The 20009-nt window shown below is 35.9% G+C and overlaps 1 protein-coding gene across 2 annotated transcripts in view; it reads left to right on the top strand.

Moving 5' to 3' along the window:
• Positions 1 to 20009, top strand: part of NELL1 (neural EGFL like 1) — a 932437-nt gene that overhangs the window by 708478 nt on the left and 203950 nt on the right. For both annotated transcript variants that reach the window (XM_001092540.5, XM_001092655.5), the window contains exon 15: positions 3216 to 3311. In XM_001092540.5, coding sequence (XP_001092540.1) covers positions 3216 to 3311 — 96 coding nt within the window. The remainder of the gene's footprint in view (positions 1 to 3215; positions 3312 to 20009) is intronic.

The raw sequence follows: 20009 nt of genomic DNA, 5'->3' as shown, positions 1-20009 counted from the left end.
TTTGAGACGGAGTCTCGCGCTGTCACCCAGGCTGGAGTGCAGTGGCTGGATCTCAGCTCACTGCAAGCTCCGCCTCCCGGGTTCACGCCATTCTCCTGCCTCAGCCTCCCGAGTAGCTGGGACTACAGGCGTCCGCCACCTCGCCCGGCTAGTTTTTTGTATTTTTTTTTTAAGTAGAGACGGGGTTTCACCATGTTAACCAGGATGGTCTCGATCTCCTGACCTCGTGATCCGCCCGTCTCGGCCTCCCAAAGTGCTGGGATTACAGGCTTGAGCCACTGCGCCTGGCCTAGAACCGTATAATTTCTACCAGCCCATCTCCTCACAAACTAGAAAGACAATGTAGTGGTGACCCAGCTCCTTGTTTTGCTTCTGCCATCAACTAAATAATGCTGTGCAAATTACTAATCCTCTGCATATCAGAGTCCTTTTCATTGAATTTCTGAGTTCATAGTCAATCAAGAAGAGCCTATTCATATATGAATAATCCATGCACAATCTCTAGACTAAGATACATCAGTATATTCTGATATTTTATTAGATATTCAAATAAAGCTTGAATTGATCTTAATTTCCACAAAATAGTTTATGTTTTTGATGACATATCCCTTCTTTATTTGCTCTGTGTTGAAATTACGTTGGTATATTGTCTAAGGTTCAGCTAGGGAATGGTTTTCTTGGTTATTTCAGATAAATCACATTGAAAATAATGTGTGCCTAGATTGGGAGAAATGTAATGAGTCTCAAGCAAAAACAGAAATTAGATAATAGATACATGAACTTGAATAGCTCTTCATCCCCATCCTTTAATGCAATATGTGCAATTTAGGCAATTTTTTTTTCCTTTTAATTTTTAGTCAGTTCCCTCAGCCCTTATGGAACTATTTCAAAAATACAATAAACCTGCCTTTGTGAACACTGGATTGTAGATTAACCCACATTGTAACAAATAAAGAAGGGGTAAGATTTCGAAGGCAAAGATGTGTTTACTTGAATCTTGTCTCTGCTACTTTCTACCTATGCAGCCTTAGGGCACAAGTTCACCATTTCTGTAATAAGAACAATATACCTATCAGATACCTCCATGATAAGAACAAAAACTACCCTTATTAAAGGAAGCAAATCAAGCATAAATAAAAAGGGATGCCTTGAGCCCATCTTGGTGAAGCTCAACGCCTTGTATGATGATGATTAGATTGTATTTTAATATCGGGTTTATATTGTCTGGATATTAGACAGTTTGTTCCTGGTCTGTGTTTCACAGTCATAACAATTCTGTTATCAGTTAATTTTATTTAACAGGGCACTTATGTAACGCTCTGTGCCAAACACCATTTTAAGTTCTTTATAAATGTTAACTCATTTAATCATCATACTACTCTGTTTATTCTAATATCTGCACATCCTTAGAACATCACAAACATCTCATGCTCTCCTCATAAAACCTTCCACTGTATCATCATTTCTACTTAAGGACCGAGTAAATCAAACGCGTATACCTACCATGAAGCAGCATCAAGTCTCCTAACCAGGTCTGCAAAACTTAGATGAAGTGCTGTTTCAACTCTGCACTAAAGAAACCCAAGCTGGGCCTTCTCTTTTCAAGCCCCTGCCTTCTTTTGGTGCTACTTAAAACTTTTTCTTACTGTCTTTCCATCTGTTATTTTTAGCTTGCAAAAACACTTTACTGTTCTTTGAAATGTCAGTCACCAGAGCCCACAAGGTGTAATTTTTGGGACGAGAGATTTTGCATACATCATGTATATTTTATATATTTTGGTTTTTTGGATGAACTTACCATGGCAGGTACTGTCTAATTTTTTAGAATTGTTCTAAGGTGCTAGAAATAGGAAATGTTCTAAGATGCTAGAAATAGGAAATGATATTTGAATTCTAAGGTACACATTGTCCTTTGGCAGAGGCAAAGGAAGATGAAATTAATTGCTGAAGCTATGAAATGTTAAATCATTCAAGGGATATTAAATGATGTGAAAAACAACAATATTGTGAGGAGTTCTACGTATTTGGAATAGTGTTCAACTTTCTGAACACATCATGTGGCTTTTGAAGTTAAACTCATACTAATTTTGAGTGATCATGGCAAAATATAACCATGACATTTTTCTAGGATGTCATTTTCAAACTACAATTAAAATTTAAAACACTTGCTCACCTATCTTTCTTGTGAATAAAATAAACTCAGGGTTAACAGGTACAATCATCTTCATTAATGAGAAATTTTGCACATTTAGTACACTAAATTCTTGGTTATCCAGCAAGGTTTGATATTAAATTAATTGAATGAAAGAGTTGCAGAATTGTTCGAGTGAGAGTTTTATTATCAGAACAACCTGTAGAATGTAGATTAATTCATTTAACAAATCTGTTTTGAGCATCTACTATGTGATTAGATACTGAGGCTACAATACAATGGTGAGTAAAAACAACTATGCTACTTATTCTTATGGGTCTTGCAGTTCAGTTGATAAAGCAGGAGATGGTAATAAATTATACGTAAATATACAATCATATTTACTATTGCAATGGAGAAGTTCATGGAGCTATTTGATGCTATGCAAGTATGTACTAAGGGGAACTAACCTGTTCTGGGAAGGCTGACAGGATATCACTGGGAAGGAGTAATAATAGCTTTGCAGTGCTTATCAAGAAAACCTAAAAATCTATACCCTTGGGACCAGCATTTCCACAATGAGGCATTTTTCATAAAGGAATAATTTAGGTTGTGCTGAGCATTTTAGCTATCAGGACAAGGCATTGTTTTTGTTACCAAAATATTGGAAACAGCCTACATACCCAAATGTAAATAATTAGTTACATTTATATTATAAATATTAAACTATATCGACTATCAGAAATCTTTTTTAAAGAACATGAACGTTTTTATTGTCATAAGAGATGTTTAATGAAAAAGATTAGATTACAAAATGACGAACATTAAAAAGGTCTTCACCTTCATCCTGACCTTACCCTTCCTAGTTACTCAATCTATACTATTTGATTTCAAATGTATAAATGAGAGTAAGAGTTAATGGAGTTATACTCCAGAGTATAAATGGTAATACTAGTGTATCAATACAGATGTACAGTGTATTCCCTATGCAACAAAGAAAGAATTGCGTCAATGCTGCTGCTGTTTACCATGAATTTATTTATTGCATTTTATCTAAGATAAATACTTTGTTCTCTTGCAACAGCTTTCTGTGAAGAGGGCTGCAGATACGGTGGGACGTGTGTGGCTCCTAACAAATGTGTCTGTCCATCTGGATTCACAGGAAGTCACTGCGAGAAAGGTAATCTAGCTTTTTTTATGGGGGATAGAGAGAAAGATTGGTAGAAAGATTAATTCAGAAAGAATAACAGCTCTTTCTTTAGGAATAATACTGTGGATTGACTTGATACATTGTATTTTGATGGTGGATGTGGCTCTCCCAAAGTGGGTACCTTTCCATTGTTGTATAAAAGACTACCTCTCTCTGAAAATAGAGCTTCATTTGCCTTCCCTCCGGCGCGTGTAATTTAGCAAGGTCAAGTCTTTTCTCTGCTATAGCTCAGCGTGCGTTTTTAGTACTAATTAGAGATAAAGCCTGATGAACTGACCTGCCTCACTTATCATCTATTGGGTAGCATCACACACAGTTATTAGAATTATAACAATCTGCTGTGTCAACGGAATCTAAATTAGCAGCACATGCTCCTTGTGTAAAACCACATTAAATAACTCCAACAGCAGGTTTATTGGTGTGCTTGAGATTTTATTCTAATATTGGTTTATTAAGAACATTATCATTCATAGATCTGATAATATAAGCCAATTAGTGTAAGTAAGATTACATTATGTGCAACTTTCTATTTGCAATAAATGTTGTGTTTACATTTGGCACTATTTGGCAAAATCCAACTCTCTTATTGATTGGAGAAGTCCTCCTATTTGTGTACAAGTGAAATTTGATGTTCAGTGCCAATGTATGTGTCAGTACAAACAAGGGGATTATGACACGTAAAAGTAATATTTTAGTTTGTTTTTCCATGTGTTTTGTTAGGGTAAAATCACTGCATTGTGTTTTTTTTCTGACTCTGGAATGTCACACTTACTGCTTTTCATATCATAGCATAGAAAAATGGAAATAGGATGTCGTATTTATTATCCTTATTATTACATGAATGGGGAGGTGTCTTTGTCTGGTGCCAGAGATATAAGCAAAGCTTTTGTTTCCTTTCCTTCATGTTTAGAAGCTTCTGAATTTAGATAACATTTTTTAAATGTGCACATTTATTATATCTCACCCTGACCAACCTATTACATTGCACTGCCTGTATATTTATGAGGCAGCCTAATCCTTTTAAATGCATGTCAAAAGGTAACTAAAATTGTTCAATAAGGAAATCAGTGAACAATATTTGCACCACTGTTTCTGTATTTTCTGACATTATCAACAAATAAAAAATTTATCAAATAATTGTTTTTTATTAAAAAAATATGAAAGAGCCATGTACTACCTTTGAGCAGCCCAAGAGAATTACCACATAGAGCTAAAGAATTCTTGCTAAAAGCTAAGAAACTTAAGGGTAACTTAGGACACATGTCTTTACTGCACTACATTTAATTTTAAGTAGGTTTTTTAAAATGAAAAAGAAAAAAAAGATTTCTTACTGCTTCCTGTAGAACTGCTGTATTCCCTAAACTGAATACACAGAATTAATGGGGACAGAATGGTGATAATGATAATGTCAATAATCGTGGATACTACTACTAATGATATGCCATTTATTATGCAATAATTGTTAGGATTTTTAAATTAATATTTTAAGATTAAACGAAGGAGGTAGATATTACTACTCTTATATGTAATCAAACTAAAGTTTAGCTAGTGTAAGTAACTTATGCAATTATTAGCACTGAGAATAAAACATAGTTGTATCCCACAAAGCCTGTGTTATCAAACCTTGCATGGGTTTTTCAAGGATACTACATGGATTTTTAATTAAAATGTATATTCTTGGGCCACCTCTCCAAACTAGATGGAATATCAGGGGGTGGTTTCACGAATCTGCATTTTCACCAAGCACCTCAGGATATTTAACCATAGCAACTAGCAACTACTGTAACATTCTTATTTTCTTACATTACAAATAACTGGAGGGAAACATTACCTTAGACCAGGGCCTGTAATCAGTGGCAGACCAGGAAGAACTGATTATGGTGTCTCATGCCTTCTCGATTTGTCCTTTGTCCTTTTCTCTGCTCAGTAAGTGGGTGATTGCATCAGTGCTTACAGTCTGGTTCGTCATGTGGAGTCAGAAAAATATAAAGGAGAAAATCAAGACCAGGAAAAAATTTAGACAGAGATAGGCAAGCATGGGTCCCTATGTAAATATTAAAATTGACATGGAGAATTATGTATTCTTGAACTCTTGCACGACCATCATAAAGGGAAAAAAATACAATAAAATAAAACAAGGTTTCTCTGCATTTAATGCTATACTTCATCTGTAGCAAAGTCATTCCACTTAATATTGGCCAATACTCAAATTCTATCAGATTTTTCATGGAATGAATAAAGTACATATTTATCAGTCAATTGTGCACAAGGGATCTAAATAAATTATGGGCTTAACACAGAAAATCTGAGCCATTATCTTGTCTGAGTTATTTTGTCATGTTGATCATTAGCAATAAACATTAAATAAGTCTATTTGCCTTCGAATAGTCGTGCTAGATGCCTTGAGACTCATAGTGCCAAAGGAAAAATGCAAATGAATTGTGAATGTCTTGTGGCATGATTACACTAAATCTTTCATGTGATTTATTTTAATTTTAAGACTAAGTAAATGGTCCCATTTGAGCTATATAGAATCCACTTATGTTTAGTCTTAAGCATGTTCTTTTATCCCCCTAGTTATTGGTTTTATTCATTGCTTGCAATATTCAGCCTTTCGAAATTCAAGTACACTTAGTAAAATCATTTAAATAATTTGTTAAAGAAAATTCCTATCTGATGTTAATATTCCCACTTGTGTTTGGTATGTAACACACAGATGAACAACTCTTCATTTACTTTCCATTGATGACATTTCGGTAACCTTAAACTTTTCATAACCCCCCTTGAGCAAACATTTTGCCTCCTTTGGTTTCTAAACAACGTATAATTCTAGTTCTTCTCCTACCCTTCAACTTCCTTCTCTGTGTGCTTAGTTTGATTTAGTTTTACAATTAGCATGGAGATGTGTAAAGAGAAAGATGAGTGAAGAATCAGTAAGAGTAGTAGTTTTTCCACTCGTAGGATGGAAAAGGGCTGCTGGTAAATGCTCTCTTCTCAACCTGGCTAAGAACTAAAAGGACAGAATACCACACTGATGTAATGTAGACACCCACAAAGCAGCATGAAACAACACAAAGTCCTCCTAGAGAATTTTCACATGTAAAATCAAAGAGCTACACTAAATCCAAATATATGTTAACTGCCACAAAATAGCAAAAAATCACCCTCTAAGAAGTATGTGAGACTAAGTTTTCTATTTGGTATTTTCATTTGCAAATTTGCAAGCAACAAGAAGGATCGATTAAATACGAAATATGGAGCTATGTCTAGATCAGGATTTCTATTTATTTTAGTGGCTTAAAATAACAAATGTTTATTATCTCATAGTTTCTGTGGTTTGAAATTTGAGAGCAGCTTAGCTGAGTGGTTCTAGCTCAGGGACTTTTATGAGATTGCAGTCAAGATGTTGACTGGGCCAGTAATTGTCTGAAGGTTGGGGAGTTTGTTTCCAAGATGGCTCACTCTTGTGGCGATTGGCAGGAGGCCTCAGTTTCTCATTTTGTGGGCCTCTCTACAGTCTATGTGAGTGGCCTTATGACATGACCACTGGAATCCTCCACGTCAAGTGATGAGAAAGAGAGTGAAAGCAAGGAGGAAGCTATAATGCTTTTTGTGACTTGATCAAATGTTGATCGAGTTTTCACGTTGGCCATATTCTATTCCTTAGAGGAGACTCATTCCAGCCCACAATCAAGGGGGAGAGGAATTAGGCACCACCTCTTAAAAAAAAAAAAGGATTGTCAAAGTATTTGTGGGCATATTTTAAAACCGCCACACCGCGAACCCTGTTATTTATTCACAAACCTTGGCTCTGATTTTAAACTCCTTGTTTTGGAACCTTTTCCATACCTCTCAAACTTCCCTTGAAATTTTCTGGTTTTAGTCTTTCACTCCCTACAGCTTATACTTTTGATCATGGAACAGGATGTATTGCTTACTTATCTGACGTTGAACAGCCACAGAATGGGATTCAGTTACTAGACTGTGTGGAACTGACTCTGTGTGTGTGTGTGTGTGTGTGTGTGTGTGTGTGTGTGTGTGTGTGTGTGTGTGTGTGTGTGTGTACAGGCGCCTGTGTGTGCACATGCAGGTGTGGACTTGCACATCCAAACAGAGAAGAAGGAAGAAGGCAGGAGTTTATGAATGTGAATGTAGGTGGATCCTAATGTCTGTTCTTAATCCTTTTTTCAACTTTTATTTTAGATTCAGGAGTTACATGAACAGGTTTCTTACCTGTGTATATTGCATGATGCAATAAAATCCTAGATATAGGATGAGTAATCCTGTCACTTAGGTACTGAGAACAGTACTCAGTAGTTTTTCAGCCCTTGCCCCTTCTCCTTTCCCACTCTAGTAGTTCCCAGTTTCTATCATTGCCATCTTTATGTCCACATTTACCTAATGTTTCGCTCCCACTTATTAGTCAGAACATGAGGTACTTGGTTTTCTGTTCCTGTGTTAATTCACTTAGAATAATGGCTTCCAATTTCATCCATGTTTCTGCAAAGGACATGATTTCATTCTTTTTATTACTGTTTAGTATTCCATGGTGTATATGTACCATATTTTCTTTATCCACTCCACTATTGAGCACTTAGATTAATTCTATATATTTGTGAATGTCTACAGTGAATAGTGCTGCAATGAACATGTGAGTGCATGTGTCTTTTTGGTAGAAAGATTTGTTTTATTTTGGGTATATATCCAGTAATGGGATTTCTGGGTCAAATGATATTCTGAGTTCTTTGAGATATCTCCAAACTGCTTTACACAGTAGCTAAACTGATTTACATTCCCACCAACAATGTATAAGTGTTCCCTTTTCTGTGCAGCCTCACCAGCATCTGTTGTTTTTTGACTTTTTAATAATAGCCATTCTGACTGGTGTGAGATGGTATTTCACTGTGGTTTTGATTTTCATTTCTCCAGTGATTAGTAATGAGAATTGCTTTATATGTTTGTTGGCTGCTTGTATGTCTGTCATCTTGTGAGAAGTGTTTGTTCATGTCTTTTGCCAGTTTTTTAATGGGGTTATTTGTTTTTGCTTGTTGAATTGCTTATGTTCCTTATATATTCTGAATATTAGACCTTTGTTGGATGCATAGTTTGTGAAGATTTTCTCCCATTCTGTAGGTTGTCTGCTTACTCTGTTGATAGTTTATTTTGCTGTGCAGAAGCTCTTTGGTTGAATTAAGACCTAGTTGTCAATTTTTGTTTTTGTTGCAGTTGCTTATGAAGAGTTAGGCATAAATTATTTCCCGAGGCTGATGGCCATAGTGGTGTTTTCCAGATTTTTTATAGGATTCTATAGTTTGAGGTCTTATATTTAATTCTTTAATCCATCTTGAGTTAAATTTTTGTATATGGTGAAAGGCAGGAGTCCAGTTTTATTCTTGTGCATATGGCTAGCCAGCTATCTCAGCACCATTTATTGAATAGGGAGTCTTTTTCCCACTGCTTATTTTTGTCAGCTTTATTGAAGATCAGATGGTTGTGGGTGTGCAGCTTTATTTCTGGGTTCTCTGTTCTGTTCCATTGGTCTCTTTGTCTTTTTTTACAAGTACCATGCTGTTTTGGTTATTGTAGCCATATAATATAGTTTGATGTCAGGTAGTGTGTGATGCCTCTAGCTTTGTTTCTTATGCTTAGCATTGCTTTGGCTATGCAGTCTTTTTGTTTTGGTTCCAAATGAATTTTAGAATGGTTTTTTCTAGTTCAGTGACAAATTACATCGGTAGTTTGATAGGAAAAACATTGAATTTTGTAGGTTGCTTTGGGCAGTATGGCCATTTTAATGATATTGATTCTTCCAATCCATGAGCATGGAATGTTTTCTCATTTGTTTGTGCCATCTATGATTTATTATAGTAGTGCTTTGTAGTTCTCCTTGTAGAAGTATTTCACCTCCTTGGTTAGATATATTTTGAGGTATATTTTTGTGTGACTATTGTGAATGGAATTGCATTATTGATTTGGCTGTCAGTTTGAAAGTTATTGGTGTATAGAAATGCTACTAATTTTTGTACATTGATTTTCTATCCTGAAACTTTACTGAAGTCATTTACCAGTTCCAGGAGCTTTTTGGCAGTCTTTAGGGCTTTCTAGATATAGGATTATATTGTGCATGGAGAGAGACAGTTTGACTTTTTCTTTTCCTAATAGGCTGTCTTTTATTTCTTCCTCTTGTCATATTGCTCTGGTTAGCACCTCCAATACCATGTTGACTGGGAGTGGTGAGAGTGAACATCTTTGTCTTGTTCCAGTTCTCAAGGGGAATGCTTCCAGTTTTTGCCCATTCAGTATGATGTTGGCTGTGGGTTTGTCATAGATGGATCCTATTATTTGGAGGTGTGTTCCTACAATGGCTAGTCTGTTGAGAGTTTTCATCATGAAGAGATATTGGATTTTATCAAAAGCATTTTCTGCATCTATGGAGATAATCATATGGTTTTCAGTTTTAATTCTGTTTATGTAGTGAATAACATTTATTGATTTGTATATGTTGAACCAACTTCGCATCCCAGGAATGAAGCTTATTTGATCATGGTGAGTTGACTTTTTCATATCCCATTGAATACAGTTTGCTAATACTTTGTTGAGAATTTTTACATCTATGTTCATCAGGCACATTGGCCTTTAGTTTTGTTTTTTCATTGTACCTTTGTCAGGTTTTGCTATTAGGGTGATGCTGTCTTTGTACAATGAGTTAGGGAAGAGTCCCTTTCTTTGATTTTTTTGGAATAGTTTTAATAGAATTGGTCAGCTCTTTGTATGTCTGGTAGAATTTGACTGTGAATCCATCTGGTCCAGGACATTTTTGCATGGTAGGATTTTATTATAAATTCAGTTTTGGAACTTGATATTAGTCTATTCAGCATTTCAATTTCTCTCTGATTCAGTATTGGGAGATGTGTTTCCAGGAATTCATCCATTTCCTCTAGATTTTCTAGTTTGTGTGTGTAGTGGTGTTCATAATAGCCTGTGCGGATCTTTTGTATTTCTGTGGTATCTGATTGTAATGTCATAGATCAGGATTTCTTAACCTAGAAGACACTATTGACATTTTAGAACAGATAATTCTTTGTTGTGGAGGGCTATCTTATGCATTGTAGGATGTTTAGCGTCATCCCTGGATTTTATTCATGAAATGTAATTAGTAGTACACCTCCAGTTGTGACCATCAAAAATGTTTTCATACCTATCACCTTAAACACTTGTCATTTCTTTGTGGTTAGAATATTCAAAATTAAGTAAAACTTTAAAAAAGTCTCTAGTAAGATTAAAGAAAAAGTCTCCAGACATTGCCAAATATCCCCTGGGAGACAAAATCTCATCCCATTAAGAACTCGTGGTCTAGATGTAGCCTTTTTAAAAGTCTCTTTTAAAAAATATGCATATATATGTGTATATATATATTTTATAGGTAATAATGGCTCAGTGTTATTTGATAATATGAAAATTATAAGCATTTTTTGACAAGAAAAACACTTTTAATCATCTCCTGAACATTTTTAGAAGTACTCAGGGTTTCCTGTGATTAGAAAATGCTTACCCATTCAAGAGCTAGAGACTGGCTGATATCCATCATGTGCTATGAGAAGCACACCTTCTTGTAGTCTTAGGAACCAGGTTGGTGTGGAAACTCAGCCTGCTCTGTGTTCGCCCTCTCTCAATGGTGGAATAAACATGATGCTCCGACTCCACCCTAGGAACATGTGACTCCAAACCTTGTGTTCTCCTAAAGGAAGATAGTATACCAATCCTCTTTCTTAGAAGAAAAATTTAAATGTATGTAACAATAAAAGAATTCATCTTATAGTATAAGACTTAGATGCACACACCACACACACTTGTAACATCTTTGTTTTTTTTTTTCTGAGATGCAATCTCACTCCATCACCCTGGCTGGAGTGCTGTGGTGCGACCTTGGCTCACTGCGTCCTCCGCCTCCCGGGTTCAAGCGATTCTTGTGCCTCAGCCTCCCAAGTAGCTGGGATTAAAGATGTTCTCCACCACACCTGGCTAATTTTTATATTTTTAGTAGAGATGGGGTTTTGCCATGTTGACCAGGCAGGTCTCAAACTCCTGGCCTAATGAGATCCACCTGCCTCAGCCTCCCAAAGTGTACCCAGCCAACACTTGTACATTTTAAGGAGAATTTGCGCTGAAATGCTTTCTGTATTACAAAGCCACTCAATTAATCATTATTTTTTGGTAGGAAATTGGACTGGGTTGTAAATCAAGTTACTTATTTATAGTGGTACAGACAAGCCTGCCAATTATACCACATTTCCCCATTATATATTATATGATTTTAGAGTCTTTAAATACAGTTGTATAGATATCAGGTATCTATAACCAGGGATTTGTGAATCAGACTGTGAGAACTGGACACGACTACCCAAGGTGTAGGCTAGAACACAGTCTAGTATAAAATAATCGGAAAAAATGTGCTGATGTTATAAAAATAGCAGACCTTGACGTTTTCCTCCACATTTGTTCAGAAATAGGTTCATTTACTGTAACTATTTTTAAATAAACTCTCATAAGCTTTGAACCTCTCACACTATCCAAGTGTTTTTGAAATATAGTAAGTATCTGATCAAGAATATTTAGGGATATCAGTAAAAAGCAAACGACTTTGAATAGCTTTGTTCATTTATAATATAATTTTGAGTGGTTATTATTTTCCTGTTTTGCTTATATGTTTCCAATTTTCTAATTTTTAAAATAATACATTTAAATTATGTTTATAATAACAAATGATTTTTAAAAACTTAAAGAGAACATAACAGTCAAAATTTTTCTCAGTTACTTAGGATTTTTTTAACCTTTTCTAAAGGAAAATTTTTTGCAGAAAAATTTATTCTACTATCTTTTCTGTGCCCCATGGACTTGCAGATATGTAGACAGAGAGTAATAGTTTGCCTGAGGTATATTGTTAATTTACCAGGTAAAAAGAATGATCAGAAACAACGACTTCTGTGCTCTTTCATATTTTAAATCTTGCCTGTATTTTGAGAGATCCCTATCAGCATCCATCTATTGATAATTGCTTTACCCATCCCTGTTACTGGGGGAGATTTTAAGAATTTTTAAGAAGGTAAATACTTACTCCCTTCCCATAACAGAGAATAAAATATTTCTTCCATTTCCTCTCCAGTTATCACAGGACCGTGACAAGGGCATCTGGGGGGAGAATGAATGCAAAAGTACATATTTACATCCCTAGCAGACCGGAGAATTATTTAACTTTTCTCAATTTGAGCTTTCTCAGGTTGTCTGGCACATGATACTTGCTCAGTAAATGGCAACTTCTATCATCAATGTTGCTTCTTTTCTTGTGCCTGATGCTCAGAAAGGAGTAAGCGGGGTTTCTATGACATCATTGAAAAAGAGAAATATGATGATTTGAGGTTTCTCTGCATTGCCCATCTAGTTGAACCCACTAGTAAAAGGAGGGTTGCAAATGCTTTTTTAAAATTCTATTAAAGTCAGGTAGATGCGAATATGGTTTGAAGAACTTCCTGTCCTGGATGTTTCCAGAAATTAAGAATGGCAGAGGAGACATCAAACTAGAAGATGAGAGGAGCTTAAACCTGCTAAGACTGAGAGAATGTGATCATGTTTAGAACAGCTGAGAAGTCTTGCCCTGTTCAGTATCCCTTTCATCTCTTCAGTTCTACCCACTCAACGTTTTTCTTCCTTCTTGAATGACATCTCTGCTAAACATCTGGCATACTTCCGTTGGATAAAAAATGGGGTTGACATGCAATTCTTAGAGCCAGTTGGAGCTATTTCACAACCCTGTCGTTGATCCTGTGAAGATTTTCATTTTTCCAGGTTGCAGACCTATGGAAAAATATCTCCAGCATTTTTTAGCCTCATTGTCCAGACAAAGAGCACATTTTCAAGTCATTTCAATTAACTGGAAACATCCATGTCTTTTTTTCACAAATAAGAATTTGAATGAGAAAATAAAGATGCTGTCTGGTATACTGAAAAGAGTACTGTATTGATGATCAGAGGTCTGAGTTTTGATACTAAATCTGCCTCTGTGAAGTGAAATTTACATTAATCTACTGTACATCTATTATGAACCCCAAACTTTTGCATTTATTATTTCCTGTGAGGGAGTTACTTTTATCCTTTTGGACATATATGAGGACATGTGTAAGTGTCATTCAGCAAGTAAGTAGTCAGGTTGGGATTCTAACCCATGTATTACATACACTTTGTATGAATCCAAATTTCATACACTTTGCTTTGTAATCTGCTACCTCTTGATCATTTTGTCTGTGCCCAAGGGCAGTTAAACCTAACAGATTATACAGGAGGTAAAATAAATTATGTTTTCCTGTGAGTAATGAGCCGTAATATCTTATTTGATCATGTGCATTGTTTTACATATTCCTTTCAACATTTTTGTGCCTAAGGCAGGAAAAGAGTAAACAAAAAAGGGGGGAAAATCACAATATCTGAAGTCACAATAGCTTAGTTTTAATTAAGCTGCCACTATTTACCCGGCTCTGTAACACTGGATCAGATATACTTAACGTTTCTAAGTGTCAGTTTGCCACCCAAAAAAGAAAACAGATGTTGATATTACTGACTACATAATTTTATTGTGAGATTAAATGAGATATTGTACTTAAAACACCTAGTAGAAAACCTGGAACACAGTCAGTGTCTAGAAATTGTAGCTACTGATAACTTTAATTAACCAGGGGATAAAATTGAGACTCAGAAATAATAGGCTGCTTGCCCGAGGATACTCAGCAGGTAAACAGTAAAGCCATGTCTTATATTTATCTTTTGCTACTGAAGTCTCTCTCGTTCTTCTATTAGTTCTTACAGCCTCTCACTGTAGAATTCAAGTGTAAAGTGATTTTACTTGTATCATCTTTCCAGCTCATATTCTCTCTGTTCCCACAAACATTTTATGTAACGTCTTATCAAGCTAACAAAAATTAATTTATGCAATAGAGTTCTGCTCTGGGGAAAGAGTGAGCTAGTTCAGCACCTGGAATAGTGGCATGTTTAACCTGGGTATGGTCCCTGGAAGGGAATTTTTTTTTTTTTTTTGCTATTGTTTACTTCTCATCTCTTGGAGTTAAAATTGAAGATTTAACACCAAGTTCTCACTGTATTATTGATAGCATGGGTGACTCTGTACATAGGAGGAGTTGAGATCTCATTCAAAAGGCTACCCCACTTATCCTTCTACAAATATTTTCTTAGTTCTTCATTGATTCCTCAAATTGAAGAAAGGCAAACTAATTCTAATTCTCAATTTGGCATCAGGAAACCTGGATTCTATTCTCAGATTCCACTACTCATCAGCCATGTGAATAGGGACAACCTCAGCTTTTCCATGTAAAATTGGAGTAATCATCCAAATATGTGGAAGGTGACTAATGATTAATGCAGGCACAACTGATTTTTACAAGTGTTGTAAACATAGTTTAGCACCCAACTTTGGGACTTAGAAGTCCTTAACAACTATTACATTATTGTCTATCAAAACTGTGGCATAGGAAAAATCAAGATTTTTATATCTTGTTACATTACATTTGAATTCAATAAACATTTGATAAATGAATGAGTATAGACAAGGACCCTCAATTTCACATGGTCCAGTCTTTTCATTTTATAGATCTGAAGTTGTAATAACTCTAATTCAAACCTTATTGAAAAGACACCTAAATTAAAGTATATTATATCAAGAATGGGGAAGAAAAGTCATTAACAAGAATAGAATAGAAATTTTTGTCTATTTCTAATAGTTTTGTCAGTCCACCTTTCTATAGGGCCCTTTGTAACTTTACCATTAACGAAGGGAGCCAATCTTTTAAACAGATTGGCATTCTCTGTCAAATAAATAAAGGCTGTTAGGGATTACTTTGTCTATTTAGTAATGCAGAAAATAATTCTTGACTAGATGACAAGCAGATCTTGCTTCTCACCAAGCAAGCACACACTACTGATCTGTGAAAGCCAAGAGTTTGGTTCATATCCTCATTTTTAATCCTGTATCCTGGGAAATACAAACACCACTGTAACTTTAAACACAAAGGATAAATAGGAAGGAAATCTAGCTTTCTGTGAAACTGTGAGCAACTGGAGCCCAGAAGTTACAAACTTTACCTAGTTACTAGCCATAAGTCTTTGTATCCAAGAATATGCAGTACACTAAATAATATGGAAAAAGGCAAATTGAAGCCAATAGCCTAACTCAGAAGGAATAGAACTCTTAGGATTTGCATCATTTGCTCCTAGTAGGACTCACTGAATAATCAGAAAAAGTAGTTCCTGAAAACATTCACTTAGATACGAATTATGATGAATTGATTAATCACACAGCAAGATCTATGCATTTATTATGGTAGTGTCTGAAATGATAAGCAGTTTTTGGTTTTTTGAGCTAATGTGGTTTTAAAGCATTTTCCAGTTTAACAGAGACCTTGAAGTTATCTATGGGTGGCAGAAATTTTAGCTAAAGAGATTAAGTCATGGGAGAGGGGAGGGGGGAGGAATTGCATTGGGAGTTATACCTGATGTAAATGACGAGTTGATGGGTGCAGCACACCAACATGGCACAAGTATACATATGTAACAAACCTGTACGTTATGCACATGTACCCTAGAACTTAAAGTATAGTAAATTAAAAAAAAAAAAAAAAGCAAGCAAACAAGTAAGAAAGAAAGAATGGGGAGGAAAGGAGAAGGAAAGAAAATGTCCGCACAACTGAATCTAGATGTTTAAATATTGAATATTTTCAAATTAATTAGTTTAAAAATTATTTTCCTATAGATGTATATCCAAAATTTTCACAAAACAAATTGTCATTAAGTTATATAGTAAATGTAATTATCTCATGAAAAATACAAGAAAACATACATAAATATCTATACTATTATACTAATGACTCTCATTCTAGAGGAAAAAATGTATAATCATTGTGTTGGTCTACGAAGAATCCTATAAATTTTCATATATTATAATTATGCTAGGTTTGGTGAATTTTTCAATTATTAAATGAAATTCAAACCATTTAAAAGCTTCATTTAATATGACTTGCTGTGATATTTGTTATAAATGTCAAAATATAAGTATTTTATTGACTGACAAAACAAATATATTAAAAAGTAATTCATGCAATAATGTTATTATAAAATATTTTATAATATTAGCTTTATTAACGACACTTATGAAAAGTTAAAAAAAAAAAAGAGAGATTAAGTCCATGAGGGGAGATCCGGAAAGATTAAAGAACATCTTACTAAGAAAAACACTTCAGTACCTCCTCAGTGCTTAAAAGATAAAGTCCAACTATAGCATAAAATCTAAAGACTTCCATAATTGGGCCTCTTCCTCCCTCTCCAGCTTTATCTCCTACTTCTCCTTAAAGAAAACTTATTTATTTATTTATTTATTTTATTATTATTATTATTTTTGAGACGGAGTCTCACTCTGTCACCCAGGCTGGAGTGCAGTGGCCTGATCTTGGCTCACTGCAAGCTCCGCCTCCCGGGTTCACGCCATTCGCCTGCCTCAGTCTCCGGGGTAGCTGGGACTACAGGCGCCCACCACCAGGCCCGGCTAATTTTCTTTTTTTTTTTTTTTTTTTTTTGTATTTTTTTAGTAGAGAAAGGGTTTTGCCATGTTAGCCAGGATGGTCTTGATCTCCTGACCTCATGATCCGCACACCTCGGCCTCCCAAAGTGCTGGGGGAATGAGCCACCGCGCCCCTCCTCTTTAAAGAAATCTTAAGCTGCAGCCCATTCTAAACTACTTCAAGTCACTGAAATGCACCTTAATTTTTCAAACCTCTGAGCTTTTGTTTGGAGTACTCTCTTTGCCTATTACACACATACAGATTTACATATTGATCATAAGCATGATATTAATAAAAATAATAGAAAAATTAGTTATTGTTTCCAATAATCCAAAATAGTCCTGATTTTCCCCCCTCAAATTGCTTTTTTTTTTTTAAAAAAAATTCTACAATACCCCGTATTACTAACTAGCCAGTACCAACCAGGCCCGACCCTTGGGTTCTCAAGATCAGACAAGATTGGGCATGTTAAGGGTGGTATGGCCACAGACTCATACTGCTTCTTCCAAGTCTTCTTTCATTACATTTGATGGCAAACTATAATCTTTCACAATCTCTGGGCTGAGGTCTTGAAATCATCCGTGATTTCTTTATTTTGCACTGCATATTCGAAACCTTTGGCTTAGCTTTTAAAATATATCTTAAATCCCAACTTCGTATGATCTCCACTGCTGTCACCCTTTTACATTGCTTTTTACGTCATAATCTCTAATCTAGATGATGGCAAAAAATCTCCTAACTCATCTTCCTTCCACTGTTATGCACCTATAGTCTCCTTTTAACATAGTAGCCAAAGGGACATTATTGAAACCTAAGTTATATCTTGTCATTCCTCTGCTTCACATCCTTTATAGCTCCCCATTTTCACTGCATAAAAGTCACAATTATTACCATGGCCTATAAGGCTCTAGTTACTCTGGGCCCACCTACCTATGAAATTGGTTTGTCCTCACCATTCAATATGCTCTCTCTCACTTTTTATCCTCTTTCTCTGGCCATAATTGTCTTTTTGATTTTTCTAGAATATGTCAGTTACGTTTTTCTTACTTTTTAAAAATTATTTTATTTTATTATAATTTTTTAATTTATTTACCTTCAACCAACTCACACCGTATTTTCCTTACTGCTTTGTTTGCTTGGAATGTTCTTCCCTCAGATATTTTCACTGTCACCTCCCTCCTGTGAAAAAGGTTTCTGCACAAACATTACCTCCTCAGACAGGTCCTGACCCCTATCTAAAATAATACATTTCCTCCTCCCCATTGCTGTGTTATTGTTCTTCGGAGCCTTTATCACTCTCTGACACAATAGTACTTTTCATATGGCTTCACTGCCCAACCAGAATATCAACTCCAGGAGGGCAGGGGTTCTGACACAATAGTACTTTTCACATGGCTTCACTGCCCAGCCAGAATATAAACTCCAGGAGGGCAGGGGTTCTGTCTTTGCCATTGTATTTCTGGAGGCCAGGGTAGTACCTAGCACATAGGAACTGCGTGAAACATTTACTGAAAAAGTAGACAATTTAACAAGAAGAAACTCTTTTAGTTTTGTATTAGTCTCCAAAGCCTCAATAGTTATGATACGTCTTGGGAAGGATGAAAAAAATATTGTTGTCAATCACATGCCTGCATTCCTGATATTTTTGGATCATATGTAGCCAGAGTTATCCTTGACGTCTCCTTCTCCCTCACTTTTCCATTCAATCACTAAAGTGCATTTTCTTTTTTTCCTCCATCCTACCTCCTAGTATAAACCACTCATATTTGTTTTTTGCCTGAAATGATTTCAGAAGACAAGTCTTCAAATCCCCAGTCTTACTCCTCCCTCACAAAAATGTTCTTCCTGCATTGCAGCCAGTATAATCCTTATAAAATATAACTATAATCAAAACGTCTCCCTGCTGAAAAAACTTAAATGGTTTCCAGTGCTTTCGTTATAAACACCAACCTTCTTACAGTAGCATCAATGACTCGCTCTGAGTACCTTTTCCATTTTAACTTTTAATCAATATTCCTCCTCCACTAAACACTGTAAAATTTTATCAAAGCAACTCTTTGTTTTTCTTTCTCTAGTTTCCTTCTTCTTCCCATAATACGCAGTCCCATCTTTTCCTATTTTCTCACATAGATTGTAAGCTTTTCTTCCAAGATATTTTTCAGACTCTTTGCTCAAGATTAGGTTCCCTCCAGTGCACTCCATATCAACTTGATTTTCCCTTCATAAAATGTATTACATTTAATTGCATGTTTACTTGTTTTCTCTTCCGTTTCTTCCTACCACCCATCCCTGTAGCACAACCAACATTTGTTTAACTTCCTTTTCTTTTTCTTTTTTTTTTTTTTTCTGAGACGGAGTCTCGCTCTGTCGCCCAGGCTGGAGTGCAGGGGCGCAATCTCGGCTCACCGCAAGCTCCGCCTCCCGGGTTTACGCCATTCTCCCGCCTCAGCCTCCCGAGTAGCTGGGACTACAGGCGCCCGCCACCTCGCCCGGCTAGTTTTTTGTATTTTTAGTAGAAACGGGGTTTCACCGTGGTCTCGATCTCCTGACCTTGTGATCCGCCCACCTCGGCCTCCCAAAGTGCTGGGATTACAGGCGTGAGCCACCGCGCCCGGCCCTTAACTTCCCTTTCTAATCACCTCCCCCCTCCCCAAAAAAAAACCCCTTCAAAGTATTGCTGAATCTGTGTAATAATTATTAACCCAGAGTATCTCCAAACCAAAGCACTATTTTTCTTCTATTCCTTTCCTACTGGTGCCATTCTTCCCATTCCAAGGTGTTAACTATATATATAGGTGTTATATATATAAATGAGGGCATGTTGGATTTGCATATCATGTTCTGAATGACAGAAGCATTAAAATCTTATTTAAAAAATCTTGATATTCATAAACTAGAGATTCATTTCAGGAAGATAAGCGAGTCCCCACTTCCTTCCATAGACAAAGCTATGGCCTTTCATAGCACTGATCAGATAAGAATGGCCAGATATAGTATTTTCCTGGTTCTTAAATTGCCCAGCGGTTTCTTTTGGAGCAGACCATCTGAT

Source organism: Macaca mulatta, chromosome 14 (assembly GCF_049350105.2).
Source record: "Macaca mulatta isolate MMU2019108-1 chromosome 14, T2T-MMU8v2.0, whole genome shotgun sequence".
Lineage (NCBI taxonomy): Eukaryota > Metazoa > Chordata > Mammalia > Primates > Cercopithecidae > Macaca > Macaca mulatta.
This window is presented reverse-complemented; position numbering and strand designations above follow the sequence as displayed.